The sequence below is a fragment of the Boeremia exigua genome (genome assembly GCF_020726555.1).
Source record: "Boeremia exigua strain MPI-SDFR-AT-0100 chromosome Unknown C7974scaffold_7, whole genome shotgun sequence".
In the NCBI taxonomy this organism is placed as follows: Eukaryota; Fungi; Ascomycota; class Dothideomycetes; order Pleosporales; family Didymellaceae; genus Boeremia; species Boeremia exigua.
The window spans coordinates 594,776-613,496 of NW_025763524.1; the positions used below are offsets into that span (position 1 = coordinate 594,776).

Here is an 18,721-nt window from a genome sequence, read left to right on the forward strand (position 1 = left end):
CAGGAGTGAGGATATAGAGCACTGAGGATAGATAAGCCACTGGAGACGAGGAAGGCACGGGTTATGGAAGGCGCCACGAGGCATACCACACCATCAATTCAGACCATAAATTCATACCTCATTTCATGCCATCGTTACAACATTCATCATCCTCAACACAACACCTACTCCCCCCCAACCCTCTCATAACTCCCGCGCCCCACCGCCTCCCCATCCGCCAAAACCCTCGCATCCTCTCTCCCCCTCTGCACATCCAACATCCACAGCAACGGCGCCGGCAACACCACCAGCACCGCGAGAAAGATAAACGCGGGTCGAATGCTCCCCGCGTGGTCCACGATCCAGCCCACCAGCGCCGGCCCCACCGCACTACTCCCCTTATCCGTGACCGCATACAGCGCGAAGAACGCGGCCTCGCGGCCCTCCGGAATCAGCGGCGCGAACACGGCGCGCGCGTACGCGCTGATGCCGCCCATGACCAGCCCGTGGATGACGGCCACGGGGTAGATCTCCCACGCCTGCTGCAGCCCGATGACGCCGAGGCGCTGGAAGGCGGGCACGAAGCCGAGGAGGCCGTAGAGCGGGATGAGTTCCATGCCCGCGACGCAGAGGAGCAGGATGGCTTTCGGGGAGAGGCCGTAGTGCGCGGCGACGCGCGGCCAGGCGAAGGCGCCCAGGATGCCGGAGCCGATCGATGTGATGCTCAGGAGTGCGATGGCGATGGTGCTCATGCGCAGCTCGGTGCGGGCGAAGAGCACGGCGGTGCCGGAGATGGTGGCGACGGCGTCAGAGAGGAGGAACCACGCGGCGAGGAAGAGGAGCGTTTGGCGCAGGCGCAGCGCGCGGCGGAGCGTGCTCCAGAAGGAGCGCAGCGAGAAGCTGAGGTAGTACAAGAAGCGCCGCGTGCGGGAGGGTGTGGCGGACGTGTCGTCGACGGGCAGGGGAGGGCCGGGGCGCGGGCGCAGCCAGAGCAGGGTCGGGATGGTGAAGAGCGCCCACCAGACGCCGACGACGAACAGGATGACGCGGATGGAGAAGCTGGGGTGCGCCTTGCCGAACGCGGTCTTGCTGAACAGGAAGAGGATGCCGATGGCGATGACCTGCACGAACACGGCCGCGATGTAGCCATACCCCACGCCCTTACTCGAGATACCCGCAGAGCGCTTGAGGTCCTTGGCCAGCTTGTCCGGGTGCGCCCGCCGCCTGTCGCCGTTCGGAATGAAGCTCTCCAGCTCCTGATCTACATCCTCCTCGGACGCGACCGACTTCAGCTCGTCCTCCGCCGGATGATTCGCGACCAGCAGCGGCAAAAACGCATTCAGCAGCACAAACGAGAACCCGAGACTCGCGACCCCGGCAATGACAAGTATTGGCGCGAGATAAAACACCCGGGGCGAGACAAACATGAACAGCATGCTCACGACTGCCCCCGTGTACGCACACGCCAGCAGCATCTTCTTGCGATACGGCCCTACATCGTAGTATTAGTATCTCCCCCACGATATATGAGAGGACGCACCGTAGTCCGCAAACGAGCTGAACAGCACCAACACAATCGCCTGCCCTAGCACCGCCGCCGAGAAGGTGTACAGCGAGAAACTGCTCGTCGAGAGCTCGCGCCCGAGCAGGGTGACCATGCACTGCTCCTGCAGTCCAGCGGTGCCATTTCCAGCAGGGCCGTTGCCCGCAGTACTGTTCCCAGACGAGCCATTACTGGTGCCGTGCTCCAGACACGAGCGCCCGGCATCGGAGAACAGATGCCCGTTTTCGCGCGCGAGCTGCTCAAGGACGACGGGGAGGAAGGCGCCTGATCAGCCAGTCAGTCATTTGTCCAGACCATGAATGTAGACATGCAAGTGTAGACATGCAAGTAGACGTCCAAGTGTAGACATGCAAGTAGACACCCAAGCGTAGACGTCCAAGCGCAAGTGTCCAGACGTAAATGCCCAGATGCAGATCTTGAAGTGTGAATGTCCAAGTGCAATGCCCACCCCCCCTTGATACAACCCTCAAACCCAAACATCCAAGTGCAAACCCCAAATCAAAGAAAGGACGACGACGAGTACAAACAGAAAAAAGAAGAGACAACCCACCAACAGCGACAACAGCAAAAACCTCGGCCGCCACCGGATACGCATACCACCCGCGCAGCTCGCGCGCCGTCGTGGGCTGCGTGTCTTCGCCGTCGTAGCGCACGCGGGGCCCGGGGGAGGCGGGCGTGTCGTCTTGGTAGGAGGGGTGGTGGTCTTGGTAGGCCATCGTGGGTGGTTGTGCGACGTGAGACCGGGGGACGGGGATGTGGTGCCGTGGGCGTGGTACGGGCGTGAGTGGACGCAGGGCGTGGGAGTGGACTACAAGCCGCGGTGTGTGTGGCTGTAGAGTGTAGCACAACGCAGATACCGCACGCCCGGGACCGTGAGACCGCAGAGCTGGCGACGGGACCGTGTAACAAACCACCAGATATCCAATTTCGCGCAGCACGACCGCAGTACCCAGGTGATAGTATACCCAAGAGTATACCCAAGTAGTAGTATCCTTAGACCCGACCGTAACCGTCACAACCAACCGACCGACCGTACGACCCTAGGTAGTGTTCAGGATGCGCTCAGGTATGCAGTAAGCGCAGAGATCTTGCACTTTTCTCCAGTCGAAACCTCACCTCACTCAAGAAATCTGAAATCCCAATCCCGATGACATACCCGCCCCACCCAGCCGTGCTGATCCGGAAGTGGAGCACGGCGCGGTCGTGTGCGGCTAGCAGCGAGACTATTGTAGCAGTGCGGCTAGCCGTGAGGCTGAGCTAGACCGAATCGGGCTCGGGATCGGGAATGTATAGTTCGCGGGACGTGCTTGGGATTGCTGCTGGGTGCGCTGGGTCGCGCTGGGTTGGAGGCAGAGTGCAGTGGGCGGTATGCGGTGGGCGGTATGCGGTGGGCGGTATGCGGTGGGCGTGCGGTGGGCGTGCGGTGGAGGAGAGAGTGGTAACAATGTACTGAAGTACTGAAGTATCGAAGTATCAATGTCTAGAGGCACGGTGAGACGGGTCTCACAACAACGACGAACCAAGCAGCCGCAGAGCCCCGGGCAACGGCGCGGGAGACCAACCGGCAAGCAGGACTGACTACTCGCAGACACCCCAATGCACCACAGGAGCACGATTTCTTTTTTTTTTTTTTTTGAAAAACCTGCACAGTACAGTAGAGAAACCTCTCGAAACCGTGTCCACGCGCCCCGGTAATCCGAGCTTTTGCCGTCACAAAGCTTCAGACTTTTGAGTTTCGAGCTTCAGACTGTGAGTTTCGAGCTTCAGACTGTGAGTTTCGAGCTTCAGACTGTGAGTTTCGAGCTTCAGACTGTGAGTTTCGAGCTTCGAGCTTCGAGCTTCAGACTCCAAAGCACCGCGCGATGACGTCACCTCACCTCACCTCACACCACGCCTTACCACGCCTTGTCGCAGACCTCCCTTTCAATTACTAAGTATTATTACTATCAGCACCACCCAAGCACCTACCAGACCACGATGCCGTCCTCCAATTCGCGCTACTATTCCGCGCAGGCGCGCTGATGAAGATGATTCAACTAACTGCGTACTTAGAATTAAGCATTGTGGTCTGAGAACCCGCAGACACGGTCTGAGAACGCGGTCTAAGAGCAGGGTCTGAGAACACGGTCTAAGAACCGCAGTCTAAGAACACGAACACAGCCTGCCACTGCAAACACCGCTTCCCAGCTTCCTCTCGCGTCTTCGCGGACGGGCTGGTGGAGGTGTGCATGGACACGCAGCGTGGAAGCGGTTGCACTGCCGTCTGCTGCTTTACTCCGCTGCGTTACTCCGCTGCGCGCTGGCGGTCTGGTTGGGGGCTCGGACTGGCTGGTTCTGTGCTGGGCTGTGGGTGCGGTGCTGTGCTGGCCTGGTTGACAGTGTGCTGCTCAGACTAGTGCTGTGCGTGCTCGGGTGTTGAGAACGTACTGTGGTGTGGTGTGCTGTGCGTGCTTAGGTGCCTCGAGGCATGCTTGCTGTGCTGTGCTGCTCTGCTCTGCTGTACCGTCTGTACTGTGCCGAACCGTCTGCTGTGCTGTGCTGCTGTGCCGTACGGCTCTACCCTACCGTCTGTGCTGTGCCGTGCCTGCTGTCCATCATGCCCACCGCGCACAAATCTCGCGGCTCCGGAGTCGCGTACACGGTATAGTTTAGGCGAGGCGCGGGAGCCGGACGACGGGTGGAATCTCAGGCCTTTAGACGACATGGCGCCGAAGCGCGGACGAGCTGGACGAGAGCAGACCGCCATCCACAGCATGACACCCGCGCGTCTTCCTTGTATCGCGCCTCACACCCTCGGCCTCTTACCGCCGCCCTCGCGCTCCTCGCCGCCCCTCTTCCTCTCACCCAACGGCCCAGCATTCGCCCCACTCGGGCCCTCCGCATTCCTATCCCTCCCCCCATCCCCGCGAAACCGCTCATCGAGCCCCCACTCCTCCCTGCCCCTGCCCCCACCGCGCCGCTCGTCCCCGAACTCCCCCCACCTGCCTGTGTCCTCGGCGCGCATGTCGCGGTACCGCGTCCCGCCCTTCTTGCCCAGCTTGGTCAGGTCGCGGATCTGCATGTACTCGGGCAGCGCACTGCGGTCCGTCTGGTCCTCGAAGCGCGCGCCGACCAAATCCCGCTTATCCAACCCCAACTCCGCGAGCTCCTCGGCGAAGAAGGCGCCCTTGTGGTAGTACTTCTGCATGAACTGGGCCTTGGGGCGGTTCTCGCGCTCGCCTTCTTGTGCAGCTATGTGCGCGGCGTCTTCGGCGGCGCGGTCGGCGGCGGATAGGTTGCGGCGGCGCTCGAGCTCGGCGAGGGCGGCCTCGGCGGCCTCGATGGCGGCGCGGGCGCGCTTGATGCGCGTGAGTTCGCGCAGCTTCCAGGCGAGGTATTCGGCGGCCGGGTCGGTGCGGTCGGTGTCGTCGATGGCGTTGAGGTCGGTTTCCTCGATGTCGTCGTCCCAGTCGCGCTTCGCGGCGGCGCGCTCGGCGAGGCGGGCTTCGACTTGCTGCTGCACCAGCGCGCGGGTGGCTTCCTCGCGGCGGGCGGCGTCGGCGGCGGCGAGCTGGTCGGGGGTGTGTGCGGGGGCGGTGGCGCGGGCGTTTTTCTTGATGAAGACGGGGCGGAGGAGTTTGCGCGGCGCTTCGTCTTCGCTGGACTCGTCTTCCTCGCTGGACTCCTCCTCGCTCGAGCTCTCCTCGCTGGCGGCGTCCGGGGCAGCGTCGTCCTCATCCTCGCTCTCCGTCTCGAAGTCGTCCTCGTTCACATCCGGTTTCTGGAGCGCGGCGGGCTTGCGCGGCTTCAGCGCGCTCTTGGGGAACGACGAGGCAATGGGCGCGGGCTTGGGCTTCGCGAACGGCTTCGGCTTGCGCTGCTCCTCCTCCGACTCGGACTCTTCCGAGCTCGACGGCTCTTCGACGACGGCGCCGGGCTTGCCGGCGAACTGGCGCGTGCGCACGGGTTGCGCGGTGAGCTTCTTGGACTTGGGCGGCGGCATCGCGTGGGCGGTGCGAGGAGGTGCGAGGTGTGAACGAGGTGATGCGACGGAGCTCCAAAAAGTTGACGAGGGCCGTGCCGCGGCTGATCATGCACTAGCTGACGTCCTTGCATGTACACTGCAACCGATGATATTGTAGTATGTACACTGCAACTGATAATATTGTAGTATGTACACTGCAACTGATAATATTCTAGCATGTCTGATGATATTTCAGCATGTCATGTGTTTTATTTGACGAGACTTCCAGCATACGCTGTGTCTACTTAGTGATTCTAGCGTGTCGATGCATCTCCCCGAGTATGAGGCAATCCATCTTCTCCTTCAGTGCCATGACCCATCACCGTGTACTCGACACGTCCCTCTCTGCTGTCTCTGTGTAAACGCTGAAAGCAAACCCACGCCAAGCTATGCAAAATTCGTTCAAACTTCCGTCTCCAGAAGCCAGCATGCAAACACGCCTTACGCCTACGACACCACGCGCGGCTAATACGCCGCAAAGCTGTCCAGCGCATACGCCGCCATATCGAACCCAAGATCGCGCTTCGAGCTCTGGCTGCTCGTCGTCGTCAGATTGAGCCCGCCGATATCGCACCACTCGACGCCACCCGTCTTGATCGGCTGTGGAACCGTTAGTCTTCCAATGGTCGAGGAGATCGGGGAGAGGAGAACATACCAAACACGTCAGATGCTTGCACCACGAGCACGTATTGCGCCACTCGTAGAAGTTCCTGAGCAGCAGGATAAAGCCCACGAACGCGGCCACCAGCCCGCCCGCGCGCAGAATCCACCACGCCCACCACAGCCCCTTGCGGCCCTTGAAGAACGCCACGGGCTGCTTTGCGAACCGCCCTAAGCCCGCCACCCCGCCTGTGCTCGCTGGTACCGCGTCGGTCTGCGGGTCGTGCACGGGGTTCGCGACGGTCGTGTACGGCGGCTCGTCCTCGCCGGTGCGCTGGCGCAGGGCCTGCGGCGAGTGCAGCAGGCAGATGCCCAGCACGATGCCCATCAGAAACCCGCCGATATGCGAAAAATTGTCGAGACCTGGGAGCAGGCCCAGCACAAAGGCAATGGCAATGTCGAGCAGCAGGAACAGCAGGTCCTTGACGGGCGAGCGGCGCGAGGACCAGTTGTAGAACAGGTCGAGCAGGGTCAGGGCCAGGATGCCGAACAGCGAGCCCGAGGCGCCGACCGACGTGATGCCGTCGGCGGCGTAATTGCCGCCCAGCACGAACCCGAAGATGCCGGCGCTGAAGTAGACGAGGGCGAAGCGCAGCGGCCCGATTTCCTTCTCCATGTCGCGGCCCAGGGTCAGCTGCAGCAGCATGTTGAAGCCGATGTGGATCAGCCCCGCGTGCAGGAACATGGGGATGATGAAGCGGTACCACTGGTTGGGCTCGTGCGAGCGGTCGGCAAACTGCGTGACGCCGCTCTGGTCGGGCACGCCGCCGAGGCCGCAGAGCTCGTCGAGCGAGCACGTCAGCGAGCCCGGGTCGAGCGAGGTGGTGTTGGGGCAGGGCCAGGACTGCACGTTGTTGACAATGACCTTCTCGATGTTGTGCATGCACGGCGTGAAGCGGGCGCCCATGTTGATCAGCACGTAGGGCGACGGCCCGATCATGATGTTGAAGTTGGGCTTGGTCTGAATGGGCGAGCCGGTGAGCATGCCGTTCTTGATCAGCTCGCCGACAAACACGCCAATCTGCACGACGGTCAGGATGTACACGACCCAGGTGACGCGGCCGCTGAACCAGCCCTCCTTCTTCTTGGGCTTGCGCCGGCGCTTCTCGCGCGGCGGGTACATGTTGTCGTGCGGCGGGTACATGTTCTCCGGGTCGGCGTTGTAGCGCGCGGGCTCGCCGCTGAGGCCGCTCGTCTTGTTCTGCAGCGGGATGGCGTTCTGGTCGGCGAAGGGGTCGTTGCGCCCGTGGGCCGGCGGCGTGTCGTACGGGCTGGCAAACGTGTTGTGGCCGTACTGCGGCGGGCCGTGGTAGGCGGTGTCGGGGGCGCCATGATATGCGGTGTCGGGCGGGCCATGATATGCGGTGTCGGGCATCCCGCCGAGCGCGCCGGACGACTGTGTGTTGTGCATGTTGTTGTTAGGGTACGGCGGGTACGTGCCGTCGTCAAAGGGCGAGCCCGCGGGCGAGACAGCCGACTGCGGCTGCTTTGCGGGCAGCGGCGGCAGGGCAGCGTCGGTGCGGTCGAGCGGGCTGGCGGCGTGGCCGGTCGCGGGGCCCGTGGGCGGGTACGACGTGTTGTAGTAGTCGTTGGCGGCCATGGCGGGTGCGTGAGGTCGTCAAGCCGGGTGTGGACAAAGGAGCCTGCCGAGACTATGAGGCCGTCGCGGTCGGGGATGTGGCCGCAGGATGCAAGCGCCGGGGTTCAGCACGCACAGTCGCTGGGGATCTCAGCGGAGCGGAGCGAGCCTCTGCGTCTCGTATACGCCGCTCGGAATCCGGGGCTGGCGGTGGTGGCTACGTTAGTAGCGGAGCGAGTGGGCGAGTGCCGTCGAGTCGAGGGCACTGCAAAACGAGTGGAGCGCGAGAAGAGCGCGACTGGCACCAAGCACGCCGTCCTATAAGTACGTACCGCGGTGTCGCAGCAGCTGAGAGGTGTGGAGCTCAAGAGGCTGACGGCAGCGCACACCGTACGGCTTGTTGCACAGCCTCCAGCCTTGTCGTGCACACCCCTGGCCAACGCCCTGAAACCGCGCCGATCTTGTGGCTTTAAATAGCCGCGCCTGCACCCAACGCACGCCAGCCACAATATCTACGCCGCCAGCAAGTGTTGATCTTTGCGTGTGAACAACAACCAACGCCTGCTCGCTGTGCGGCTTGCCGTGCCCACGGCCTTGGTGTCGCTGCCGTTGAAGGTTGGCCCTGACTGTCTGACAGTCTGACAGCCTGACAGCGGACGTCACTCATGCTGTGACGCCCGGGAAGATCGCGTCCTAGCCGGGTGGATCGCCACGCGGCAGGCCTCAACGGCTGCACTAAGCCGCCGTCCAGTGTCGATCCTTGCGAGTGTTGCGTACTGCACCATCCTATGCTGTGAGACCGGGACGTGCATAGCCTGACATCACGGGACTGGCATCACGGGACTGCTGCATGCAAGACGGAAGGAACATGAGTAGTGATTCGACCTGTACAGTATCTACAGCATCTACAGCATCTACAGCATCTACACATCTACACATCTACAGCGGCGGCAGCGCCTCTCGACAGTTGGGGCAGATCAGCCGGTACCGCATCCAGCCCTCCAGACACCCGGCGTGGAAAATGTGTCGGCACGGCGTCACCATGTACATGCGCCTCTGCAGCACCATGCCCGTCCCGCCAATCCCTGCCACCGTGCTCTCGTCAGCCCCCGCAGGCACCACCGGCACCTCGATGTCCATCGCGCAGATGCTGCAGTCGAACACCTTCTTGCCCTTGTCCTTTGCCTCGCCTGCGCTCTTGCTGCTCTCCTCGCCGTCAATCGCATCGTCTGACGACGAAGTTGCGTTGAGCGGCAGCAGCGCCCCCTCCTCGTCTTCGCGGAGGATCGGGTGGTAGTCGTACGCCGGCGGCGCCCAGCCCTCTCTTATGAAGAACCGCGGCCCCAGCACGCTCTGGCTGGCCAGCGCCACAATCTGGATCCATACCCATCCGACGAGCACCGCGAACGTCTGCCAGTCCGTCGTCGCGAACAAGACGTTGTCGGCCTTGAGGTAGAAGTACGCGATGGGCATGAGACGCGTGACCGACGTCCCGACCGTGTAGTCCCACCGCAGCGCCCGCCCGCAGTTGCGCATCACATTCCTGTAGATCTGCGGCACCCAGAAGGAGAGGTAGAGGAAGGAGACGATGCTGAAATACACGTTCCTGTACAGCGTGCGCGCCGTTGCGAACTGGATCGTCACGAAGAACGTTATGACGAGGAGAAGACAGAAGCGAGAATAGAGTGCGCCGAACTCGGCACGCGGATTTGTCGCTGCAGGTGCGGGTGTCGTAGTTGCAGCAGGGTTTCTTGTAGGCAGTAGCGGTGTGTCGTCGTCTGACAGCGGGTCGTCCTGATCAGGCGCAATGAGAATCGGCGTTTGGGGACGAGGCGGCGGAGGGCGGGGTGCCGTCACAGGAAGAGGAAGTCCGGACGGGGGACGGTTCGCAGCTGTTGCTGGTGTGCCGAATGCGTCGGCTGCAGGAAGAGGCCGGGGTGCTGTCGCGGGCAGAGTAAGCCCAGACGGTGGGCGGTTCGCAGCGGTTGCTGGCGTGCCAAATGCGTCAGCCGCGGGAGGAGGTCCGTCTACAGCTGGTGCTGGTAATGGCGGTGCGGGTGGTGCCGCGGCAGGGGCTGGAGCTTGCTGTCTTGCCTGACGCGCTCGCTCAGCCGCTTGAACCGACCAGATATCCATCAGGAAGCGGAGATGAGCCAGAACAGAGAACAGCGCGACAAAAGCGATGCTATACATGGCTAGTTGCGCGGTGCCGAGGAAGAGGTACATGAAGATGAGGACTAGAAATGTGAAGCCGTCGCCCAGTGCCATCATGGCAATGGTGTAGAAACTGACGCGGCTGCGCATCGAAGGAGTCGCCGTCTCTTTCATCTGCTTGATGAGGAAAGATAATTGAAAAGCAAAGGCGACGGCGAAGGCGACGATGCTGTGTCTAGCACGGTCGTTGTACTCTTCCGTCTTAGCACCGACCAGGTGCATGCCCTCTGAGGGGGGAAAGTCGGGCGGTCCTTTCGATTCAATGATGTAGCCGCAATCCGGCGAGAAGCCCACCATGGACATGGAGAGCTGCGAGCGGTGGCCCAACGGCGCACCGGTAGGGAAGCGCATCTCGTGCTCGAGCCAGTCCATGTCCGTGCCCTGCACGCTTGGGGGTTGTTGCAGGTAGAGAACAAATTCGCAGTGATGCGCCACGCCAACCATATCATCATTTGACCCAGCAGGCGAGCTTGTCCACGGGTTCCAGACAGGGAACGGGCGGTGTATCTGTCGGTCGATGGTCTCGTGGATGGTCCAGTTCAGGAAGTCTTTCGCGGTGTTGTGGAGGCCCCGTGAGAGCTGGAAATGCGGCAGCGCAAAGATGCCGGCGAAGCGCTCGCTCGTCGTCGTCAACACCGCATGTCCGCTGTCTTTGAAGTGCACGCCATGCACGTAGAACTCCCACCAGTTGCCGCCAAAGCTCTCGTCGTCCCCGACCACGACCTTGGCGCTGATCTCGGAGACGGTCCTGTTGACGTCCATCCTCATCTTGTCCGCCAGCTCTGTGATGTGCACCCTGACCGGCCCGCTCGTCCCTGTGAGATTGCGGTCGAATCCCATCGCCGAGTTCGTGAACGGGTCTTTCGCAGGGTGCGTGGTGTTGCCCATGTCCTCAGGATGGCGCACGCGACTGCTGGGGTCGCGCATCCACTCGCCCTGCACGTAGCCGGACAGATTCCTGTACACTGGAATCCGGCCCTCCTCAAGCTCACGCTCGTGCAGTGATCCATCCAGCACACTCCCCCACCTGTTCCCCAGCGCTCGCTCGCCGTGCGCAGTTGCCTTGGCCTGGACGCTAGGCAGCATGTCCCAGGCGAACCTGTCCTCGCCCCGGCACCCGCTGACGTTCAGCCATTTCTTCCGGCCGGCGTTGAAGTCGCCGTAGTTGGTGCGGTTGAGGACGTCGAGCTGGTCCCACTCGCGCTGGATGAGCTCATCGTAGCGCGTGCGCGTGTTGTACGACTGCTGCTGCGGCTCGGGCGAGTTGATGAGCAGCAGCAGGATTATGAAGAAGAGGAAGGAGCGCGGGTCGCGGCGGACTTCCATCACGGCGGGCGTTGTGTTATGTTGGGGGCCATCGAGGCGTGCAGGTGTTGTGGCGTTGCCGCGATACGCGGAGGTGTGATGTCAAGCAGGGATGTCGGGGGTGTGCGGAGTTCGGGGTAGGACCGGGGGGGGGGGGGGGGGGGGGGGGCGACGTTCACTTGAGATGCAAACCACTTGACAGCTTTATTTCCTTTCTGAGAGAGCTGATAGCTGTAGCTGTATGCTATAACGAGCAAAGTACGTTTGCTACGACGAAATCCTACTCAAGTGCTATGGTATAGCTTGATGCCATGGCAGCGATGTGGTTCATAACAATGCAATAACGTCGATATCGCTGACCGTTAGTCTCATGGGAATAATAACGCTCACAATACTAAAGTAAGTTGCACAAGGTGCATCATCGCTGATCGCCAGTGCGAAGCCTGTCGTCACGTGCAGCTCGCCTAGCGCGTTTTCCAGGATGTTCTGCTTGGAGCTCGTGCATCCACCATTTCTCTACCTCCGTAATGCCTTCAGACTACACAACGACGGGCGGCGGCCTCAAGCTGAAAGGCGCAGGCGTCGATAAAAAGAAGAAAAAGAAGCGACCCAAGTCCACCGAAGCCGGCGAGTCTTCCGCGAACGAAGCTGTTAAGCGCACATCGAATCCTGAAGACCTCAAGTCGCCAGGTCGCTCGGTGTCGCCAGACGCCGCCGAACAAGCGATCAAGGAGAGTGGTGGGAGAAAGAAGACAGACGCTGAGAAAAAACATGAAGAGTACAGGAGGAAGAGGTTGGAGGAGAAGATGAGGCGCGAGGGCGTCAAGACGCACAAGGAAAAGGTGGAGGAGTTGAACAAGTATCTGAGCGGACTGAGCGAGCACCACGACATGCCGAAGATCGGACCTGGCTAAGACATGGTGATGGCGCTGCGTATGCGCGCAGAAACACATCAGCAAACAGCTGCCGACCCACAAGCAAGAACAACGCGATCATCGACGCCCAAGAATCAAGGCAGAACTCTACATTGCTCGCAGTCGGCTTCGTGGACATTCTCATGCGAAGTGAGTTGCACGACGCGGTCGACTCTACATTCCCAGCACAACATCGACTACAAGAATAGCCTACTTCGAGCCTGGCCGATGAAGCGCAATGGTGAGGGTCAAACAAAGCACACCCGGTCACCAACCACCAGTCAGGACAGCTCATAAACTCGCAAATGGCAACAATGGCAACAATGGCATCCACACTACTAAAGACATCCAGTGTCCCTTGTCTTCCACAATGTTTCCAAGTCGTTTGTTCTCTCTTTGTCCTCGCCTTCTCATCACCATATCAAAGCTCCTTTGCGCCTTTGTGAGAAAATCACAGTGATACTAGAAAAGGTCTGCCGATCTAAGGTCCGTCCCTACGAGCCGAGACGCACCGTGTAACGAGACAGATTCGCACTCCGGGCCTTCGGAACCTTTTATTCACTAATTGATAGACCTTACATTAATATGCAGCATAAATGAGTCAACTCTTCACCAGTTTCTTTGTCTCCGAGAACAAGTGCTGCTGTGCTGACACTGCTGTCGATCGCCTCGTCAACAACGTCGATCAACCCTTCGTTGATACCCCCCTGTCTGTTCATGGCCTAGGGGATCTCTGTGAGGATCGGAGGGTACAATAGAAGGCAAAGTTAATGAAAATTGTGTTCCTGGGCATAGAAGCTCTGTTTATTAAGGGACTCTGAAATCCGGCAGTTTCGCCGGTCAGGGGACAAGATTGCAGATTGCAACCCGGCAGCCTGGAGCACATGGGGCTGCATTAGCGTGCTTAATAGCTGCTGTAAGCTACGGTATTGAATAACACGCTATTCCCACCACGGACTGGCCGCTGACACGAGCTGTGGCGCATGCTGGCGGCTTTCTTGAAGCATGTGCCTGATTTGTAGTATCTCACGCGGGCAGCCAAGTGGATTTCCCTACATCTCCTAGAGGCCAGACAGCAAGAAGATAGAGCGCAAATTTCACTTCTAAGTGCAGATTGTACTTTGTTATGCATCTTCTGTGCTCTGTACGTCCTTAAAGGTAGTTAAGCGCCGGCTTCGGAAGCTCAGTCTTAGGCAGAAAGCGACTGCTTTGACTCTTCACTTTGCTAACTATACGCATAAGGGTGTCTGGGTCAACACTGCAGGCCCACACTCTGCCAGTCCCAACACCCATACCGACTCTGTTCCCGCACACCGCAGAGCATGACGGTCGATAGTCTGACGGTATCCACAGCACGTTCCTGCCGTCGTACGTGATCCATATGTTGTCGGAGCTGAGGCTTGTTCCTAGATACTGAGGGCGCGCAGGTTCCATAGCATCTGACTCGCTACGAACTGCTGGGTCGTGTATAGCGATGGGGCCTATATCGGTACGCAGAAAGAAGCTGGTGGGATCGAAGGATAGACTGTAGAGAGTCTTGCCAATGTTGAGGGTCTGCAGACAGGCCCCGCTGCTCGCATCCCACACCTTGACCGTCTTGTCGTATGACGCCGACGCCAGCTTGCTCGAGTCGTGCGAGAAGGCTACGGAGCTGACATAGCTGCTATGGCCCTCGAGCGTCTGCAGACACGCCCCGCTGCTCGCATCCCACACCTTGACGGTCCGGTCGCCTGACGCCGACGCCAGCTTGCTCGAGTCGTGCGAGAAGGCTACGGAGCTGACATGGCTGCTATGGCCCTCGAGCGTCTGCAGACACGCCCCGCTGCTCGCATCCCACACCTTGACGGTGTAGTCGTCTGATGCCGACGCCAGCTTGCTCGAGTCGCGCGAGAAGGCTACAGACCTGACATAGCCGCTATGGCCCTCAAGCGTCTGCAGACACGCCCCGCTGCTCGCATCCCACACCTTGACCGTCCTGTCCCATGACGCCGACGCCAGCTTGCTCGAGTCGTGCGAGAAGGCTACAGACCTGACACCGCTGCTATGGCCCTCGAGCGTCTGCAGACACGCCCCGCTGCTCGCATCCCACACCTTGACCGTCCTGTCCCATGACGCCGACGCCAGCTTGCTCGAGTCGTGCGAGAAGGCTACGGAGCTGACATGGCTGCTATGGCCCTCGAGCGTCTGCAGACACGCCCCGCTGCTCGCATCCCACACCTTGACGATGAAGTCGTATGACGCCGACGCCAGCTTGCTCGAGTCGCGCGAGAAGGCTACAGAGCTGACTTCGCTGCTATGGCCCTCGAGCGTCTGCAGACACGCCCCGCTGCTCGCATCCCACACCTTGACGGTGTAGTCGTCTGATGCCGACGCCAGCTTGCTCGAGTCGTGCGAGAAGGCTACAGACCTGACAATGCTGCTATGGCCCTCGAGCGTCTGCAGACACGCCCCGCTGCTCGCATCCCACACCTTGACCGTCCAGTCGCCTGACACCGACGCCAGCTTGCTCGAGTCGTGCGAGAAGGCTACAGAGGTGACAGTGCTGCTATGGCCCTCGAGCGTCTGCAGACACGCCCCGCTGCTCGCATCCCACACCTTGACCGTCCAGTCGCCTGACACCGACGCCAGCTTGCTCGAGTCGTGCGAGAAGGCTACGGAGCTGACATGGCTGCTATGGCCCTCGAGCGTCTGCAGACACGCCCCGCTGCTCGCATCCCACACCTTGACCGTCCTGTCCCATGACGCCGACGCCAGCTTGCTCGAGTCGTGCGAGAAGGCTACGGAGCTGACATGGCTGCTATGGCCCTCGAGCGTCTGCAGACACGCCCCGCTGCTCGCATCCCACACCTTGACCGTCCTGTCCCATGACGCCGACGCCAGCTTGCTCGAGTCGTGCGAGAAGGCTACAGAGGTGACACCATCGCTATGGCCCTCGAGCGTCTGCAGACACGCCCCGCTGCTCGCATCCCACACCTTGACCGTCCTGTCCCATGACGCCGACGCCAGCTTGCTCGAGTCGTGCGAGAAGGCTACAGAGGTGACACCATCGCTATGGCCCTCGAGCGTCTGCAGGCAAGCACTCCAGCCGTCGCTCATCGCTGGCTTGACAGTGACTCCTTTTGGCTCTTCATGCTGGAACAGCCTTCTAGTCACACTCCCAGTTGGACTAAACAACAGCGCAGATGCGTATGTTTGTAGAGGGTAGCTCTCGATTACTCCTTTGTGGTACATAACTAATCGGCTAGCATCTTGCGCAAGCTTAGTAAGCTCACTAGCATCTTGCATCTCCTGTAAGAGTCAGAATGTGTAACAAGAGGACTGTAAGATTGCATCATCTTCGTTTGCCGTACCTGAGCAAGGAGGCATAGCTTTGCCATTGAGACCACCCCTTTTCCTATGCTTCTGCACAGACTGAGCCCTTCCAGCCAGTAGAGATACTTCTTCTTTATAAACTCATTGATGGCGCCTCCGACTTTTAGGTCATCAACACCGTCTGCCCAAGATCTGGGCTTCGAGTCGTACAGATGGTCGATCCAGTAGACGCACGAGTAGCGCACAGTTGCTAGCGGATCAGGATGGGGTGTTTCAGCCTCATCAATCGAGAAGCCCAGCTTACCAAGACTATACATGTCGCGTTTTAGTGTGCTAGACATAAGCTCGAGCGACCGAGTGAATAGGTCATGGTGCATCTTGCTCTCAGAAGGAAGGGCCGCAGCTCGCATCTTGTTGCTCAGATAGTCCTTGGCTGACTGGTGAACGAGGTAGACTTGCTCCTCACGAATCGTCAGGAACGAGCCACACATCGCTACAACCTTCCTCACGGTCTCCGCCAAGGCTGTCGCCCGACATGGTAAGCTGCGCAAGCTGCCCATCTCTGCAAGGTAGAGCGGGCGGTACGCGATTACTGCAGTGCAGAGCAAAGATCGACAGATATCCGCATTCCTTGGCGACAGCCGCTGGACCTGGTCCATCATGCGATCGTATAGCTGGGGCAGGCCTGCTGGCGCTTCTTCTACTACCGCTAGAGGGTCCCAGCTTTCCGGCTTCTCAAGCTCTTGCATCATCAAAGCAACCCAGAGAAAGGTGCCGTTCGCCTTGCGGCGCAGCTCATCCCGCACTTGCCCTCGCAAATCATCGTCTTTGAGCGACTCAAGGCAAGACAGCTTGTGGTCGATGTATGCATCCACGACTCGGGCCACCTGGTCCGCATTCTGCTTCAGTTCCAGGCTCAGCTTCGCTTCGTCGCCGACCGACTTGAGTTTCTGCTCTATATGACCCTCGTTCCGACTCGACACAAGCCATTTCACACGACTTGACGACGCCGCGGTACGGACGATCAGGTCCAGCAGTTTAGGCAAGTCCATCGCGCACTCATCCATAGCATCAACAATCAAGTAGCTTGTCTTTAAATCTTCGTCCTGCACCATGCATGCGAACATTTCAGACAACGCTACCCAGGCGTTGGCGTCTTGGAAGAGAGAGGCACCTGCTTGATCGTATCTCTTCCGCAGGTGACATGTCAGCCGCGGTTGCTGCTTAACAAGCAGGTAGATTAAGCCGCGCAACACAGCGGTGGCGCTGTTCAAGCGGGAATCGGTACCTTGGCAGAAGAAGAAGCAGACGTTGTTTGTCGATTTCTTCAGCTCGTCGATAATGCCACAGAGTAGCATCGTTTTGCCCTTTCCAGGATCGCCTTTGATCCATAGCAGTCGGCTGTGTGAGTCTTGCTGCCATTGCTGGAAGATGGTATTGTCAAGAACCCAGCGACAGGAGTCAGCTAGCAGTCCGCCTTTGGTCTCCTCGATGCGCTTCTGATCGTCATTTGGATCTGTGCTGCGCATGTCTTGAACGCATCTGTCCAGCTTGTGGATCTCGTCCATAAGGCGTCTGAACGCACTTGCCGCCCCTTCGCTGTACGCCGGCGCTATCTCAACATCGAAGATACCTGACAGTGAGTACCATCCATCTTCTTCGCGCTTGGTCTGCCGGTCACCTTTCCACCGCAACCGCTCGTCGACGCTGAACTGAGAAAGAGGGGCTCCGTCGAGCGCATCATGTGTGATACTGGTGATTTTATGGATCAACGTTTTGCACGACATCTTATCACCAAGCTTCGCCCACTCTTGAGAGAAGAACTCGACAGTGCTTGGCGCAAGCAGCTCTTGAAGTGTCCAGCCGCGCGTGAACCACCGGCTTGCTCTGAAAGCAGGCTCCCACGTAAACTCGCCGAGCATGTGGTCCCATTCTCCCTTGCCTGTTGATACATCCGACAGATACACATAGCATCTCGCCGCGTTCTGGTACCAGCGGAACATGGATCGGATGGCGTGAGAGAGCTCAGCCTTGTCCGCCTTGTCGATGCAGCAGGTGTCGACCCAGAAGTACTGTAAGCCATCTTGTTGTGCTTGTTGTCCGCAGAAGCAAATCTTCTTGTAGCCACGTTTGGCCTTGCCACCGCCTGTTGCAAGGTCGGCGAAGGTCACCTCCTCTGCATCCGCTCCCCATGTATGTGACAGTATTGCGTAAGGCGGAGCTGCGCGATCGTTGAAGCTGACGATGCCGAGCTCGCCTTGTTCGTTGTAGCGCAAAAGACGCATCGGTTCGAGTGGATGTGTGGCAGGCGTGTACGGTGAGGAGACGCGGGAGGGCTCGACACGGCAGCCTGGTAAGATGAGCGCGGCGGCTTGTCTCTACGATGAGCTTACAGAGAAGGGTAAGTTGAGAATGGCTACAGAGCCCCGGGTAGCTACACAGTTGAGACTGCGATCTTAGTTTTGCAGGCTGAAGCTGGTGTTTTGCACCATGTTCTGCGTTCTGTAAGGCTGCTCAGACGATTTAGAGGCGGGGGCAGACGCGGCTGAATGCGCTCATGCAAGCCCAGCACAGCCCCAACAAGTCGCATCTTTGCGATGACCAGCCCCCATCGCGATGCAGTTCTCATCATCGAGCGTCTACTGGCACAACTCATCTTGTTTGTTACAGCCGCAAGGTGGCCAGCCACAGACGGCGGTGAGCGGGTTGAGACGTTTGTGGGTAGCGCGGCTCAGCGCTGAGATTGAGGCCACGGTGCATCGACCTGACTGATTAATCAGCCGCTAACGCGAACAGAAAGCTACCAGGCGGCGCCACAGCTCGTCTTAGCGGTCAAGCCGTAACGGGTATAGCGACCAACTCATTACGATATCTTACAGCAGTCGCTTTGCACGCTAATGCAGCCCCTTGCAATCCAAGCGCACCTAGCGCCTTCCAAGCTGCTGGGTCGCAATCTGCGATCTTCGCTGTTGATCGGCGAAACTGCCGGACTGCCCACTTCTTTAGCCAAAAGAGCTTCCGATCCCTAGGGATACAATCTTCCTTGACTTTGCTTCCTTCTAACCCCTCCGATCTCCACAGGTATCCCCTAAGCCGTGATTGGACAGGGGGGCACTGACGACGGGTCGATTGACGGCGTTGACAAAGCAATCGACAGCAGAGCCAGCACGGCAGCACTCGTTCTCAGAGGC

At 59.7% G+C, this 18,721-nt stretch overlaps 6 protein-coding genes across 6 annotated transcripts; 1 reads left to right on the forward strand and 5 right to left on the reverse strand.

The window, feature by feature from the left end:
• Positions 1 to 116: 116 nt before the first annotated feature.
• On the reverse strand, positions 117 to 2,092 carry C7974DRAFT_198818 (autophagy-related protein 22-1). Its single transcript, XM_046136738.1, has 2 exons — positions 1,520 to 2,092; positions 117 to 1,471 (listed from the first exon to the last, which is right to left on the reverse strand). Exons 1-2 carry the CDS (start codon positions 1,635 to 1,637, stop codon positions 165 to 167), a joined length of 1,425 nt encoding a protein of 474 aa, XP_045996108.1. The 5' UTR covers positions 1,638 to 2,092; the 3' UTR covers positions 117 to 164.
• A 2,236-nt stretch (positions 2,093 to 4,328) lies between these two features.
• On the reverse strand, positions 4,329 to 5,609 carry C7974DRAFT_455321 (splicing factor, Prp19-binding domain-containing protein; the record flags this gene model as incomplete). Its single annotated transcript, XM_046145959.1, has 1 exon — positions 4,329 to 5,609. Exon 1 carries the CDS (start codon positions 5,523 to 5,525, stop codon positions 4,329 to 4,331), a length of 1,197 nt encoding a protein of 398 aa, XP_045996109.1. The 5' UTR covers positions 5,526 to 5,609.
• Positions 5,610 to 6,011: 402 nt separating this feature from the next.
• On the reverse strand, positions 6,012 to 7,806 carry C7974DRAFT_376860 (rhomboid family-domain-containing protein; the record flags this gene model as incomplete). Its single annotated transcript, XM_046140310.1, has 2 exons — positions 6,012 to 6,146; positions 6,202 to 7,806. 2 exons carry the CDS (start codon positions 7,804 to 7,806, stop codon positions 6,012 to 6,014), a joined length of 1,740 nt encoding a protein of 579 aa, XP_045996110.1.
• Positions 7,807 to 8,588: 782 nt separating this feature from the next.
• On the reverse strand, positions 8,589 to 11,391 carry C7974DRAFT_198785 (uncharacterized protein). The gene has a single exon (XM_046136737.1). The coding sequence runs from the start codon at positions 11,323 to 11,325 to the stop codon at positions 8,725 to 8,727; it is 2,601 nt and encodes an 866-aa protein (XP_045996111.1). The 5' UTR covers positions 11,326 to 11,391; the 3' UTR covers positions 8,589 to 8,724.
• A 440-nt stretch (positions 11,392 to 11,831) lies between these two features.
• Positions 11,832 to 12,218, forward strand: C7974DRAFT_312417 (uncharacterized protein; the record flags this gene model as incomplete). The annotated part of the gene is made up of 1 exon (XM_046138364.1): positions 11,832 to 12,218. One exon carries the CDS (start codon positions 11,832 to 11,834, stop codon positions 12,216 to 12,218), a length of 387 nt encoding a protein of 128 aa, XP_045996112.1.
• Positions 12,219 to 13,237: 1,019 nt separating this feature from the next.
• On the reverse strand, positions 13,238 to 17,947 carry C7974DRAFT_199047 (HET-R). Its single transcript, XM_046136739.1, has 3 exons — positions 15,569 to 17,947; positions 14,058 to 15,506; positions 13,238 to 13,805 (listed from the first exon to the last, which is right to left on the reverse strand). Exons 1-3 carry the CDS (start codon positions 17,813 to 17,815, stop codon positions 13,371 to 13,373), a joined length of 4,131 nt encoding a protein of 1,376 aa, XP_045996113.1. The 5' UTR covers positions 17,816 to 17,947; the 3' UTR covers positions 13,238 to 13,370.
• Positions 17,948 to 18,721: the final 774 nt, after the last annotated feature.